The 17,157-nt window shown below is 35.8% G+C and overlaps 2 protein-coding genes across 16 annotated transcripts in view; one reads left to right on the forward strand and one right to left on the reverse strand.

Annotated features, from left to right (window-relative positions):
- The window catches only part of LOC139149909 (vitamin D3 receptor B-like), a 28,187-nt gene extending 18,279 nt beyond the window's left edge, over positions 1–9,908 (reverse strand). Inside the window, exon 1 of the mRNA XM_070721955.1 lies at positions 9,790–9,908. The gene's annotated coding sequence lies outside the window, so the exon portion shown is untranslated. The remainder of the gene's footprint in view (positions 1–9,789) is intronic.
- Positions 9,909–9,913: 5 nt separating this feature from the next.
- The window catches only part of LOC139149906 (coiled-coil domain-containing protein 9-like), a 32,560-nt gene continuing 25,316 nt past the window's right edge, over positions 9,914–17,157 (forward strand). For 7 of the 15 annotated variants that reach the window (XM_070721939.1, XM_070721944.1, XM_070721943.1 and 4 more), the window contains exons 1-2: positions 9,914–10,002; positions 13,922–13,997. In XM_070721939.1, the coding sequence (XP_070578040.1) occupies positions 13,955–13,997 (43 nt within the window). In that variant the 5' untranslated portion in view covers positions 9,914–10,002; positions 13,922–13,954. Of the gene's footprint in view, positions 10,003–11,886; positions 12,137–13,921; positions 13,998–16,511; positions 16,904–17,157 lie in introns of those variants that run through there. The other 8 variants (XM_070721941.1, XM_070721947.1, XM_070721940.1 and 5 more) reach the window with 7 other exon arrangements.

A 17,157-nucleotide genomic window follows, 5' to 3' on the forward strand; every position in this document is an offset into this window, starting at 1 on the left:
AATATGCCAGTTTGACAAACGCCATTGAGTATTATTAATTTTTAAGGAGCATGGTTACAGGTATCTGGTTTATTCCACTCAGACAAATGATTGTGTACAAAAGAAAAAAATCAGTTTTTGATATTTCAGTTTAATCTTTGATATGATAACTTGTGAAGATACTGAAGGTATGATATCCTTCAGGTTGTTGGTAGAATCTGACAGCAAATCACAAAGCAAGAAGGATGACAGGTACTATAGATTTAATATGCATAATTCATGTGTTAGGAATGGAAGAGAATTTATAAAACTTGATAGTACCGGTACAAGGGGATAACCAAAAAGCTAAAATTCGCAGGTCCACTATTATTGAAAGTGGAGAAAAATTGCCCTACTTTTGTCTAAAATTAAAATCAAACAAAACTACTGAACTGATATTGGTGTACCATTCGGGACTTCGAAAGCAGTATTGACTAAAACTGAGAGAAGGTAGGTCAGGTAGATTTACCAAAAGACACAGGTCTTCTCGTGCTGTTTAATTAGTGAGTACATATTTTGTGAAATTACAGCAACAATATATGGAAGTGTCCACATGCACTCACAGACTCTTGTTCCTCATGATAGATGAATGTAAAAATAGACTAAACATACCTCTTTGCCATCAAAATACAGACACCTAAAAAAGCCCAATCAATAGTGGAAGGCCCTCTGTTCACAACAGAGTCATGGCTGCACGGTGCAGAGGGTGAACCCTGAACCTTGTAAGTTATATGATGTGATGTACTGCCAAAAATAGTTTTCTAACCAACGCACACGTACCAGATAGGTCATGCATGCCTGGTACAAATCAGATTTTATTCATGCAATGGTGTATACGACTCAATGTGGAAAATTCATATGAAAAGGCTCACTTACTAATTTCAAAATGTCAAATGCATTATTCTGTGTAAAAATTTGCAATAAAGAAGATACACAATGTTATTTTCAAAATGGTTACAAAATGGTGTTTCTTACTGATGTACCGGCCAGTACGAGTTGCTCAATCTGGGTGTTAGACTTTAATGATTAAGCTGTTAGAGTTAAGTTAGTCTGGTAAAGATGAGAAAGAAAAAGTCACTGGACAGTATTCATTATCTAAAAGGGAAAATAATTTGCCGCTAGTAATATATACAGAAGCAGAAATACTACACTTTCACTATGATTAAATTTGACTGGAATGCCAGCCACTGCACAAGAGGTATAGCCAATGACATGAAGTTTTCAATTTCGAGAAACATCAACCGCTCAGCCATTTCCGCCCTTTATCTTTCAAGCCCACTCAAATTCATCAAGTACCCGAAAGAGCAGCTCAGAGTGGTCAGAGTACAAAGCCATCGGTTTACCAGAAATAGTAAATCTTGCAGACATACTGGTAAATGTTGATGGTCAACAGTTGGAGTTGTAAAGCTTGAAATATATATATGTGCATAAACATGTTATCACGGCTCAGACAAACATGGATACAAATGAACAGCACTTGGGCTATTAGGAGAGAACACTCACCATGGCCAACATTATCCAGAGGATTACAAGTCATTATTACTTAAATGATATCTGAAAAAGTCTGCTTCAGCAGGAATGCTTATGTAAAACACTTCTGTTATCACATCATGAGGTAGTTTTCACATTTTCATTCCATTTTATCTAGAAAGATCACACTGTACCACAGAAAACAATCAGGTCACATATAAACTGTTGATGATCAAGGCTGCAGCGACCCTCCCTTCACCAACCTATTAAACCATGCCAAGAAGCCCAAATGATGGTCATAGCACTTCAAATGCAACTGTCTGTTGCTTTGAAAAGCAACATAATGGACATATTTTCAAGTGACAAGTAGATTGCAGACTTCAGGTCAGACAATTAAGAAATGCCTAAATGTAAGCCAATTTCTGAGGCATCAAATTCTTTGAATGATTGAATTTGTATTTTATCAACCTCTTATGCTCATCAGGTTCACCTCTCATGTACTACTAGTCAAGTTGTAGACTGGCATGGCCCCAGTGGCTTGGCTTTTCTCTGAAGCAGTTACTGGCTGGCCCAGCCATTGCGTTCACCCAATGATCTACACGACAGCCTACCACTGACATGAGAGTCTGCTGAAGTTTATTTCTCTGATTTATTCTGTTTTGATATGTATATATGTCCCTAGACCTGGAAAAAGTCTAGTCAAGTTGGTTACCTTCAACGGAGCATATCATGTTCCATATTGTAATATAATCAGATAAAGACCTGACGCGCATAACATATGATTTTTAATGACGTAAATTGTCCTGCAAGCGCATACATAGCACAGACTGTCATCCAAGTTGTGATTTTTACTGGCTTGATCTGACAGTGACGGTGTATGTTGTGCAGTGGTGTGCACCCATAGTGGTCTTTCAGGGTATCTTGATTTCTGTGCTGACTTTCAATGACTTAACCTGATAAACATTCACTGCGAATCATTAAAGGAACTTATTATCATAATAGTACATGTAGTTTCATTATTTGATGATTGTATGTTTGCACTCTTCAAAAAACCCCTAAAGATCAATACAAGCTGATCTTTCAAGGGTATCATGACTGGTATGGTTGGACAAGCTTATAAGTATTCAATATCATTTTAAAACATACGATGCTGCATTTCCTCTCAACCACTCCAAGCTTGAAGCAGACTCTTAACATTTGAAAGTAATGCTTTTAAGACGATAAACCCAGTGGCCAAATTTTGTGGTAGAAATACTGATGAAATCAATCCATTATCGAATACATACTGTCTGATGCTATTCAACAATGTAATTGTGTATATGCAATACACATTCTGCTTTCAGATCATGAATATTTCATTTTTAAGAGTCCTTCAAATAACAAAGTTCAAACATACTACACAATTTTGACATTATGTAGAGATTAGTTCTGTAGAATAGTACAATGGAAAATACTGATCCATCTGGAATGCAATGTGATCATCTATTATTTACCATAAGAAAAGAATAATGTTGCTTCTTTCCATAAATACTGAATGGTGCAATTTTGTCTTGATATAGTAATCATTTTTTATTGATATGACCCAACATGTTTTCCATGGTCTTAGTATTACACCACCAATTTTTCTTGCACTTATCAAGTTTTATCTTGTTCACTCTTTAAGTTAAGGTTACATACATCTTTAAAACATATGTAATACTGTACAACATATACACTACTCAATACACAAAACACTATATGACAGGGGATGTGTGTGGGCATCAACAAAACTGAATTAAAAAAGATTGTATTTGAACTAAAGACAAGCGACCTAGCGGCCGATATAGCTCCGCTGTGTTTATGTAGAGAATAACTATTTTTGACACATGTTGATGAAGAAGGTGGAAATCTTTGATAGCTCAATGCAGTGGCCAGAAAAAAGTGGCTAAAATAGCTGCAAAAATACACAATCGAAGTTTTCATCATACTTTGAATATATCACATCGGATCATCCCTAAGAACATGTCAACCCAAACTATCTGATGAGTAGTTTTTTGAGAATAAAATTTTCTGACCAAAAATGGCAACAATTGCCCCCCCAAAATAAAAATTGCAGATTCATCATAATTTCAAGAGATCAAATTTAGTTCATCTATAGAAATCCGTATACCAAATTTCAAAGCTGTTAGACCAGTACTTTTTGAGAAACACATTTTTTTACCAAAAGTGGAAAAAATGCCCCAAAAATACAAAATTGCAGATTTCATCATAATTTCAATAAATATCATTAAGTTCATCTATAGTATTAAACCTGTATACCAAATTTCAAAGATATCAGATGAATAGTTTTGGAAATACACATTTTTTGACCAAAAATGGCAAAAATACCGCAATTATACGGTGTCTCTCAAATTTGATCAGAATTAGTATATACCAGTATGGGTTACCAATAATCAATAATAAATGTTGTTTCTATCTGTTCAGTGGAGGAAAATTCTACGTTGATGTTATGACAATGATTTCTGCACAGTACAAGCAGAAAAAAAACAACAAGAAATATTTAAACCAGAAAAACAAGAATGACAAAAGTAATTAAGGTCTGAAACTTTAGGTACTGGAGGTCAACTTTAGCAACATGCATAGCAGAAACAAGCCCCCCTTAGTTTAAGTATAGACGGTCTTCCCCCTCTACTGTCTATGGTTTGAGCAGGTCTGTTAATATGTTACAGTTCATAAACGATGACAGGAAATGACTCAAGATAGTGGAGTTGGCCTGTTTCTTACTGGCATGCCATCACTCCTGCACATTTGCAGGATTTCACTTTTTCTTACCTCATTTGCACATTTTTGACACTGATGTGTTCATTTGAACAAATTCACATCTCAACCCCTGCATCTACCTGTACACCAAATACTGAGATGGTAGCTCTGGCGGTATGGGAGCCTTTGTGTGTGACGGACATACATCCGCACATACATACCCACAAACATACAGACATACAGATGCCACCGACTCATCATATAAGCTCTTTTTGGTATTTATATACAAAACCAAATATGAGCTAAAAATTATCCCAAAAATACAAAATTGCAGATTTCATCATAATTTCAATAAATATCATTTAGTTCATCTGTAGAAACCTGTATACCAAATTTCAAAGCTATCAGATGAGCAGTTTTGGAAATACACATTTTTTGACCAAAAATGGCAAAAATTACCCCAAAAATACAAAATTACAGATTTCATCAGAAATTCGATATATATTACTACGTTCATCTATAGAAACCTGTATACCAAATTTCAAAACTATCAGACCAGTACTTTTTGAGAAATACATTTTTTGACCAAAAATGGCAAAAATTGCCTTAAAAATGCAAATTGCATATTTCTGCACAATTTGAACAAATCTGAAATAAATCATCCCCAGGGACATATGTACCAAATATCAAAGCTATCTGACTGGTAGTTTTGAAGAAGAAGATTTTTAAAGATTTTTTACCAAAATGACAAAATTGCCTTAAAAATACAAATATGCAAATTTCACCACGATTTGAACAAATCTGACTGAAGTCACCCTAAGTAAACTGCATATCAAATTTCACAGCAATCGGATAAGTGGTTTCAGAGAAGAAGATTTTTTTACCACAAACACCAAAAAATGCCCCAAAAATACAAATATGCAAATTTCTCCACGATTTGAAAAAACTTCAGTGAGGTCACCCAAAGTGAACTGCATATAAAATTTCAAAGCAATTTGACTTGCGGTTTCAGAGGAGAAGGCAATTGTTGACGGACGACGGACGACGACGGAAAATCAACCTATTTGATAAGCTCTGCGTCGCTGACAGCGGAGCTAAAAAAGCATGAAGAAATACACTGATAGTCAGTGTCAGACAAAACTTTAACACAACAGTATTTTGCGACAAATTTTCAGAGAAGCAGCAAAGCCTTATCTTATCAGTGTCACATCTTCACCTTTTACAATAGAACTTTTGTTCAAAACACATTATTTCAAAGTGAGAGCTCCCTGGGAGAATGAATTTCCACTCAAATATCATAGTACAGTAACTTTGTGCATAACAATGCATATCATGAGTAGACCATTCCTACTGTATACTTGCAGTTTCTGAATTGACCTGTTCAGAAGAGTTTTCTAATATTTATCTCTAATAACATTTTCTAAAATTTAACAAATATATCATTTTTGTAATTTTTAAAACATAGGGCCAAAGTCCCTGAAGCTACTATAGACATGGATACAAAATTAAGTATTTTCTGACTGTATGAAATTATCTCACTAAAGGTCATCCTAGGGACATGTAAACCAAATATTAAAGCTGTCTGACCAGCGGTTTTGAAAAAACAAGCGACTCAACAGTTGACAGAGCTCTGCTGTGTTATGTAGAGAATAACCTTTTGTGACACATATTGATGAAGAAGGTGGATATCTTTGATAGCTCATTTCAGGATGGCCTGACCAAAAATGGAAAAAAATTCCGTAAAAATACAGATTTGCATATTTCATCAGACTATATTAGTCTATAATAGCAAATAAACGAGAGTTAATTACATTCTAATTAAAGTAAACAAGACTTGCTTAAATCAAGATTTACGTCATAAAAAACAGCATATCTGTCAGGTTATAAAGAATCTTGAGCTGGTTATCTTTTAATATCAGTATTTTCATCCTATTAACCAAGCACATTTTAACTTTCAAATTAACATTGTAAGTAAGTTCTGTTGAATAAGTTGAGACTGTACGTACTCAGAGAAAGCACACTGAAGAGACAAATGTTTGAAACTTAAGAAGTTCAAGGTCATCAAAAGCATTATAAGGAATCATGTTACACTTTCATTGCACTGTTCACACAGATTGCATAATTGCTATAAATAGCACATGAGGAATCTTACAGCCCAGCTTTACCATAAAAACCCTATCACTTTGACCACTCTTTTAACTGACCACTCTATTTTTTTCCTCAAAAAGTAATCTTATTTTATCCTTAACAAGTCAACCATAAATGGAAATTAGAACTTTCTCTATCTCTATTTATTTGACCACCCTATCATGACAAACTATTATGAGCAATTTCTTTTAGATAACATAAATGATGGTTCAGAATATATCAAAGTTGGGATTCAGGAAAGTTGCCTTTACATGTTTTAATCATCAATTCACTATGAACTGTCAAAAAAAGTTGGACTTTCTGATAATTCCACACTAAAATTATTTTGGCTTTGATGATTTCCTAATTAATTCAATTATTTAAAATCATATTAATTATTTTTTTCTGGGTGAATTGATAGGGTTTATACAGTACAAGAATTACATACAATGTAAGTCAAACTTTGACCAAAAATGACAAAAAAATTCCTTAAAAATACACATCTGCATATTTCATCACAATTTGAACAAATCTAAGTTGGGTTATCCCTAGAGGCCTGTATACCAAATAACAAAGCTGTGTGATCAGCGGTTATGAAGAAGAAGATTTTTTACCAAAAACACCTTTTTTGGCATTAATTTGCCTATTTTCAACAATATCAAAAAATTAAAAAAAATTTCTCAAAATCATATTTTTCATCTACACAACAAATATCAAATCAGTAAGTACTGCGGTTCTCAAGATATTTGAGTGGACGGACGCCTCACAACAAACGGACATACATACATACATACATACAGACTGACGACGGACGCCGGACGGATACCCATCCCAATAGCTTCTATAGACTATAGTCTATAGTAGCTAAAAAATTGAAACAAACAAATTTTACTGCCCGCTGATAATTTATAACTACAAATTAAAGTCTTTTTATTAAATTTTCATTTGAAGAAGATTTTGCACAATACTACCTTAGAATCAAGCCGTCTGGCTCATGGTTGTAACAGGCACACTGCATTGCGTCATGATAATAATTTTTTTGATTTAAGATTGAGCTCCTCTAGGTCTATACAAAGTTTTTGAAATGTGAAATTATCACTTCTGGGGTTCACATTGCAGGTTATGAGGTCAATTATGCCATGATTGTGTATAAAACAGCAGTCAATTAAAAAAGGGCTAATCAGCATATTGAATGGAAAACACTTGTACATGAAACGCATGTGACACAACTAAAATCCCTAAAAAGTGCTATATAACTATAGCTGAAAAAACGATCAAAGAAACCCTTGCTTTGAGTTGCCGGCCATTTCTCTTTCGAAATAGTGTGACTGAACCTGTGACCTTCTGCTGGAAGAGCAGATTTGTGTATTATATCATTTCAGTGGGATCTCAGATTTGTTTATCTTTCAAAGTAAAATGTATTCTGAAACAAAGAATGCATACTTTGTGATCTTCCATAATTTTGAATCATGTCACTGCCATAAGAAATAAGCGTGATAAATTTTGAACAGTAGTTCAAACGTTATCGTTAACCTATCATTTTTTCCTATTGATGCTATTGGCAACTGTCAAATATTATGGGCTGGGAAGCTGCTAAAACCACAGACAGTAGGTACTGTCTATGCTCAAACCAAGAAAACAGTTCACCAGAAATAAAAGCTTTTCATCAGAAGATCTTTCACCTACTATTTGCATCTACTATGCTGAAATTCAAGTGAGGTCATTGAACTTGAAAGCGTTTGTGTCTATCAACAGCTGAGTTGAAAGGAAAACTTGAGAAATGACACTAGCAAAGCAGTGCCCTGGTCGGGAGGTAAATCCACCCTTGTTCTTACAGTCAGTACACAACAAATTCTATGCTCCTTTATGAAGAAATGTGTAAAGCAATATATTTCAAATGTATCTGGTCATGTAAAGCTCATGGTTACAAGAACTGCTGTGAGATTTATCACACCACTTGACAATGAAAACAGTAATTACACATAAGATTCACTACATTCTAATGAAGTAAAATAATAACAGTTTACACTTTCTTATGTTACAATTGTTAATAATGAATGAGCCTGCATCTGTGTGTTATTCTTAACATTATTGTTTGTAACATCTCATCCAAACTTCCCTGTTGTGATTTTATTTTGGGTCATGTGACATGCCTCATTTTGGAGCTTATTTGTGCCACAAGTCAGTAACTGGGTAACAAGTTTCTGAATAGCGCTGATCGCAAATGACGTCACTGTTCTATCTCATTAATATGCATAAGTAAACATTTCTCCGCATTTTCCGCATAGACGAAAATAAAACCTGCAAGTGTTAGAATGGATATTTAGCGTCACACTTATTCATATAAATTGATGACTGAGACTAAAAGCTGCAACAGCAGCCGCGCATGCAAAAACAAAATTTGTCCGAATTTCAGCATATTTGTCCGAAAGTCGCGTGCGTGCAGCTATATTTAGTAACAAATCCGAAATTGCGATCAACGCTATTGTTACCCAACCAGTCAGTCAGTCTGGAAAATTGTTTCATGGGTAAGTTCAAAAGTGCCATCTACACTTGCACACATAGAAAATTTAAACCATGGACCGTGGGTCTATGTAGATGGTGATGTTGTCTGCGATCCAGATGATAGGGATGACATTTCTTGATTTTCACAGAGGAAAATGGATGAGGTGTGTTAGCATATTGATGGACCATATTCAGGTAACTTCAGTGGTTTGTTTCCCCACGGAGATAGAAAGTTCTTTCTACCTCAGAGGCCCCTTGGGGAACTGAGACATGATGTTACCCTTGTGATCAGTCAATATGACATGTGTATGATATTGCTGATGTAAACATCAGGTGACATCCAATGCTTTCCTATTGGTTGCTGCCACAAGTGGGGAGCCCCATCCCTATATAGTGCAGAAAACCGTCAGTCAAAGAAACTGTCAATCGAACGGCAGCGAATGTCTTCAAACCCTTATCCGGTGAGCAGAATAAACAGTGAAGAAAATTATTTCAACTGTACTATAGTTACTTGATAACTTAGCAGTACTGCAAGTTTAACGTAGCTATGTGTTTCCAGAAATTTATCTGCATACACACACATCCTTTCCGCTCTGCATATAGGTCAATGTACCATACATACATTTATCTGTTTATTTATTTTCAATGCGAGGCAAAAGAACCGCGATACTTCTGATTATTTGCCACCACGTATCCGAGATTGATCGCTGAAATTTCATTTTCACCAAAGTATAAAAAAAAATTGACAATATTTCTGTCGTTTGCATCGATCCGTTCAGTCGATGTTGACATCATCATCACGCGCACTTCAACGTCACGTATTTGGTCCGCACAGTTTCTAACTAAACTGTAAAATGGTTAGTCAGTTTTATGAAATGAGGGACCGAGAAAGTGTCACTTGAAAAATATTTTGTGCTAAAATATTCTTACCTTCAGTCACAATAGTGGGTCGTTGTCACTGGCGGCTGTACTGAATTTTCTTTTTTTTCGGACGACCCGGAAACCATAGCAAAAATTCTGTGATTCTAAGGTGCCCTTTTCCCAGAGTTCCATTCTACCGGATATTTGGAGTGGATAACTTTGTTGACTTTCTTTCAACATGGTGTGAATGAAACAAGTTCGTCCGAGTCTCCGAATTTTAAGGTATGTCCACAGTATAAAATATGTCCCTTGCATGCAATGTCAAATTGTGGCGTTTGACGTATATAGGGAAGTGGCACAGGCTGTGAGATATGTCTTTCGGCCATTTTTTTCGCAAAATATACGATCGGGCCGCGGGGTGAGCGCAGGAGGTCGCTCTCTCGATGTAAATTGCAATGACACAAGCTGACAGGCGACTGGACTGAATATCGTAACGTCGGCGCATGCATGATGACATGTTTGGTATGCGTTCCGTTACAGCTGGAACTTCCTATTTCAATCATACTTTTCCGTATATTGTGCACAAAACGCCCTGAAATATGCTGTCAAGAAATGTCGATAGATGAATTTAGTTTATTATTCAAGCGGGCAGTTTCTATTGAGAAATAGTATCGATGAACTAGACCAGAAATTGAGGTCTACTGGGTAGCTTCTGAAGTTGCAGTTTCACATACTATAACTACTCCGCCTCTCTCTCTACCTCTCTGTTAGCAGGCCCATTATAGAGACAGAAAACCGTACTCCGCTAACTTGCAATGTTAAAATATCCTCCAGAAGTCTGTATGATTTCATTTCATGTGTAGTTCAAGGTAAAATTTGTAGTAATATTAATTATCTGCCAGGTTGTAAATAGAGACGCAGGAAAGGGATGTAAAATACAGGTAGATGAGCATGAAATTATGACAGCTTGAGAAAGTTAACCTGTCTTGGGCCAGAAAATCAGAAAATGTGCGTGTGATATATATATATATATATATATATATATATATATATATATATATATATATATATATATATATATATATATATATATATATATATATATATATATACATATGTTAAAGACAGGAAAAAAGACAAGAATGCTTTACCATGGAATCTATGGTACCTCCTGCTAGTTCTCAATGGAGGACCGTGTGTTGTGAACAGCAATGCCTCCAATCCCTTCCCTGATGAGCAAATGGTTTTTCTCAAGCTTAAATTCTTAAAGTGTATTAAGCTTTCCAGCCGTCAATAATCATGAAGCAGAACTTTTTAATAAGTAACTTTAAGTGTTCTGTTTGGAACACAGGCCCCTTTCAATGAGAAAGAGATTAGATTATGATTTTTTTACCAACCACTATTGCAGAAATTTCCATCTGTTTCCGGGGAAGTTCTTGTTTAGGCCAACAATGTTGGCAACAAATGCAATTGAGGTGACAACATGTTCACAATAATGTGGAATTCTCTGCAAGAAGCAAGAAATGTATTTGAAAGCGCACGAGTGCCATTATTTGTTTTTCGTGATTTTTCAAGCAATATTGTAGTTTAAATTCATGGAAATAGGCATCACACAGGCAAGAGTTCACCTCAAATTTAAAAGCACAGAGAAATAATCAGTAAAATCAAATCAAAAACTAAGATAACATGGAAGATCTTGTAAGCTGTCAGATGATATGTCTATGGCATTCCTTCATTTTGAAAACGTGAGTAATCAATATCCATGTTTAAATATTCAATGTGAAAATATGAGATGACTACAGAAGCATTCATTGCATTGTACATACTTCCCTTGGCTTTAAGTTGAAGAAGACAGGAGGCTCTGGCTGTCTATTGACTTTCAATTTGTACAGGAGAAATTTTACTCTGGGTAGAACGTGATAGCAACACAGAAAATGAACTTTTCTGTTTTTAAAAAAAATGGTTGATGTACTTTCTTGCTCATAGTAAGTCTGATAGTGTAGAAGTATGTCAGCATGTGCCTGTCAACCTTCGAAGCCTAGAATAGAAATGATTGTAAGGGGTTTGAAATAGGAGACATTCCCCCTTTGACCCCCTGAGTTAATATGAATCTCATAAAGCAGTGGATAGGCAGCAGTTATGGTGCATGCGCACATGCCATAGGTATGCGGCTGGATGAAGGTCAGTTTGTATTGTTGTCAAAGCTGAAATGATCGGAACTGTACTTTGAAAACGGTCCCAAAAGTGTAAATGTTCATTGAGCCTTCTCAGGACACCATTGATAAAAAAATCCAAGGTCGTGTATCTCTTTCATGAAGGTGTTTGATGTTTTTGGTTATCCGGGTGCAGGCTGCGTCTGTTTTGAAGTCTGTGAGCTTTTGACCCAGAGTAACCTGTCTTGCGTCAGATTAATTGAGTAAGTAAACTCTCGTATGCCGTTTCCGAGAAAGAAACTACTGTAGGCAACCTGCAAACAAATTTTTTTTTGCTCTGACACTGTAATGTCACAGTCCCGTGGTTTTTAATAATGAACAGTGAATTTCTTTGCAGGTATCATTGTATGTCACTTTTGATATTATTTTCCCCCTTGATAATCTATAAATATTTAGCCTTTCAGTGGTCTGGCCGTAAAGGAAATACACCTGCAATGTTCCCCATATCCAGGAAGTTATACCCAATGCATGTAGATAATCACTCAGGTCATGATAAAATAGTTTATTCAATACCAACTGCAACTTTATCAAGTACTTAGTAATATTTGCATTGGTACTAGTATGTGAAGTCATGAATTTTCATTATCCCTTTAATTTCATCATTTTCATGGCGGTGCAATACAACAAGTAACTGGTTTTACAGGTCCTTTTTTAAACAAAAAGTTTTCAAAATTTTAGATGAAGATTGTTTAATAAGGTGAGGCATTTGCATAAAAATATGCCAGTCAGTCTAAACATTATATTTGTGAATTTCTAATGTAAATAGCTATGCCAGTAGCATGGAGAAGAAAAACTAAAATCCACAAAGGAATGAATTATTCCAAATTAAACATTACCCAGAGTGTACCCTTCCTTTGATTTTCAAAGAGAAAATGTCATATCGGTGTGTGTCAATGTTTTCACCCAGAAAATATCACTTCAATATGTCTGCTGTCTGTGAAACTGATAGCTGAATATGCAGATTTCAAGGCTGTTGACATTTGTAGTGTGGAGGCACTGAATAATGTGACAACTATTATGTACATGATATTGAATAACCAGGAAATCCTTCACACATCCAGGTGAACTCATGGTGAAGTCATGTCGGACAGATAATTAAATCTTCAGGCAGTCTATAATCTGATAACATAGTGCATGAGTACATCCTATGAAAATGTTTCAATTTGTCATAGGAACATGACTGATGGTTAAAATTTTTAAAATTTATCTCCATGGAGAAGATGTGAACAGCCATGTAAATTGTACATGCATTTTCTGGCTTTCTTGAATCCATGATCTTTTCATGGTCATTGACATTGCATGGCTTGAGGTCTTGAATTTTGCTTGAAATCCGACCACCCAGAAACCTTTTCTAGTCAAGTCATTATGATGATGAATATTTACAAATGCCCGTTTCGATCAGAAGTGAATGAAACAGAGTAGAACCATTATCTAATATTGGTAATGTTGCTATGACAGCTTGCTTGCTTGCATGATTTTTTTTTAGTTTGATGGTAATAATGAAATATATATGGACTAGTAAAAATGAAGTGCACAAGGTCATCTGCATTAAGTGTTATAACTCCTTGTATTGACACAGGTTCTTTCTTATGAGGTGGCTCATCTCGTACATGTATATTCATACTTTGTTTCAGGATGCGATCACTGACACACACCACAATTGTGCGTGTGTCATCAGCCTGCCACTGAGAGTATTGCAGGAAATACCGACCATTTTATTAAAAAAAACATTCCAAATAAGACGGCAGCTGTACCACTCTGAAATACACCACCGCAGAGTGTATACAAGTCATGAGGAGATGTCTTCACGTATTTGTAGATCTCTAGAGCATGTGTTAGATAAGTTTTAGTAACAGTAAAGGGTAGTTCAACAGTCGTAGTTTTCAATGACTGCTCTGTAGCATCCATGATGTTGCTGCTGCTGCTCTCTCAAGTTTTATTTTTGTTTTGTTTTGCTTTGAATTTTAGTGTTGTCTTTCATTTTGCAGCAGGGCGTCTATCTCTGTGTGTCTCACTCCTTGATGGCCCATGAAAGAACCAAACCTCACAAACCGATTCCTAGTGGTAAGTTGATCCACTAGATTTAATGAGGAGGAATATAAAGGAAGGAAGAAAATATCCGGGGATTAAGGTTCTTAAGTGTTTGACATTCCATTTGAAGATGCCTTTTTCTGTCATCTGCCATTTAGCTTTAATTTCATTCTTTTAATAATACAACTCTGTGTTAAAAACATTAGTTTATATTTCCACCACCAGGTCAATCCCACACAGTTATAGAGTAATAATTCATGCTAACACCATGGACTGCATCATCTTCTGTATATCTGCAAAGAGTCAAAATTCACCATCTTCTCACTGTACACTTGATTAGTTTTTTTTCTAAATGTAGACTATCCATTCATGTCATGAAAACATGCTGGAATCGCTGTTCCCCCTAGAACCTGCAATCTCGGTCAGTCGTGTCCATAAACAAGTGGACAATTCAGTGATGTAATCAGTCATATTTATAACAATTCCGTTGGCAAGATAAGTGCAGGTATTACACATATTTAACATGACTCCCAGTATGTGACACATGTAATCTCATTGCTCTGAGTTCTCCATTCTCTTTTAGAGTGGCCATCACCAATGATGATCACCATTAAACCTTAATTATTAATTCACTTAAAGTAAGATAAATGACATTTAGCTACCCAGCTGGCATGTTTCGGTGTTACCATGTATTATAAATATTGAAAAAGCAACAAACATGTGACTCTTCACGTGATAAAAAATTAACTTGAAAGATTATGACTTTCTCTGACATGTAGTAATTTCTTATAAACCTTTAGTGATTGTGAATGGGGACATTGTCAAACTACATTTTCTTTATCTGGTATTCATTGCACTTTTTCAATACTCTTCAAAGATAAATTTTTTGATGTCATTTGACCTCATGTGTGTAATGGCACAAAGGTTGTCCATTTCTGTAATAATTAGTTTCATTTCATTGGACTTTTGACTTTGGACATCTTTCCAGTAATTTTTGAAAAATTATATGGCAGTGACATGGTGCATTTCAACAACAAAAAATTAAATTTATATTTTTTGTCAAAACGTGGTTTGTCCTGTTGGTATGCAAATACCTATGACAGCTTCACCCTATCATGCCCAAGTTGTTTTTTGTTTCCATCCAGAATTTGAAACACAGTAAAATTTTATAGCAGTCTCATTTTAGATTTCACTGCAGGGATCACGAGGTTGTTATTGCATGCAGTAGTGTAAATGATATCAAAAGCTCAACTGCCATTGAGCAGACATATTGTACATCTGTATCCCTTTGTGGTTTTCACTGTTATACTTCTGTATTCTCTACAGTGGTTTCCATTTAGATGGGATGAACGACGGTGTATCAATAAGCCCCATTCAGTTCTGCAGAAGAGTGAATAGAACAAACGAGCAGAATGTGGAAAAAATCTTTTGGGATACAGTTAGGCAGTATATATAGAGTTATACATATATAGCTGTTGATGTGGTAGCCTTGTACTAGCTCTCCCAATCTTTGTTGTTGAGGAAGGTTGGCCCCCTTACATGTACAGAGGCAGGCTCAGACCAAAAGAGCTACAAGCACAACGGAAAGAATATTGGTAACTGTTTGTCCAGTAAAGTAGTAGAACAGTAATGAAATTTGTATGACATTTTAGGTCAGATATCTTTGTAGTCTCATTGGGAATAATAACTGTTTGCTGGGTATGGAAAAAGCACAAATCACACTGTGTTGTCTTGTGGCTGCATATGGTCACATGACGGTCATGTGACAATTGGGCAATATCCAATAGTATTACAAAATGGACATAGTAAAGTCTGTAATCATATTTTAGTAAAAGTAATTTCAACTGATGTCACAGTTCTATCATTAATGTGAAAAAAATGAATATTTGTTGAAAATTCTGAGTAGATATGGAAATCACTGTATGATGTTATCAACTAGTTATCATTTCACATGATGGTCAGTGTAGAAATCACATTGCAAGTTGATAATTTGTCAGAATTATTGTTGATGGCAGCCAATGTCATGCAAGAAGTGCTTATTTTTGTAAAGAGATGAGTCCCAGGTTTATGAACTTGGACCAGTACAGTTCAGTTCCAATGTCAACATTGGGGAGAATTGAATATGTATTAAGGAGTGGAGAATTTGACAAATTTTGTGATTCAAATGTTGCATAAAAATTTACTTTCTTCCAAAATTGACATTGTCTGCCTTGATGCCATTAGCCATGACAGACCATTAGCTATAAAAAATGCCAAAAATTTCCATGCATTAAATTCAAAAGACGTTGATCTCTAGGCTTCATTCCTTACATAATACTTCTATTTATATAATATACTGACAACCTGAACAATATACAGTGAAAATATGTTCCGTAACATGATCAGTAGTCATATGTTTATGAACTTGTACACGATTCCAGGATAGTGTTAGCACAAAGCTGTGACGTACTGTCTGATCGCTCAACCCAAGTACACTTTGAAAAGTAATGTTTGCAAATTTGAAGTTAGTTTACCAGAAGTTTTGACAATATTGTGACGGTTTTGTGAGTGTTCGAAACTTTTTGCACTTATCCACATATCATACCAGTGCTATCTCACATCTGTTGCAACCAGTCACATTCAAAGTTGCAATGGATGTTGCCAGGCAAACGCGGTTCTCCATAGAGATTTATAGGAAGTTCCCCCTGTCCCAAAGTATGACCCAGATAATGTGATTAGCATAACAAAAGGAGTAGCATTCCTAGAGTTTAGAAAGGGGTGGGCAGGACCCTTCAGCGGCGGCTTCTCTGAGGTATGTATGCAGGTAGACCACGTCAGTCAGTCGGCCAGTCCCTCCGTCCAGTAGCAGTAGTAGCATTAGGAACTTGATACCCTCTGACAACCCCTCTCTGTGGTGCCCCAATAGACCGAAGTCACCATGGATTTTCCACTCAGGAAAGGTAGGATTTACTCCCTTGTATCTGGGAATTAGGGTGAACCAAATCAAAACTTTAGCACCGGTAAAGTGGAACTACCTGCTGTGATTTGCCATAGGCGACAAATACTTGTGTGGTTTCCACAATATGTTTTCATTCCCAGATGACCATTTTAAGGATTGGGAGAGTGAATTTTAGTAATGACTATAAAATTGTGACCCGGGTGTCTTTTGTCAGGTCATGACCAAGTTCACTGTCAATGATAGACAGTTATATGA

The sequence above is a fragment of the Ptychodera flava genome, chromosome 14, assembly GCF_041260155.1.
Source record: "Ptychodera flava strain L36383 chromosome 14, AS_Pfla_20210202, whole genome shotgun sequence".
Lineage (NCBI taxonomy): Eukaryota > Metazoa > Hemichordata > Enteropneusta > Ptychoderidae > Ptychodera > Ptychodera flava.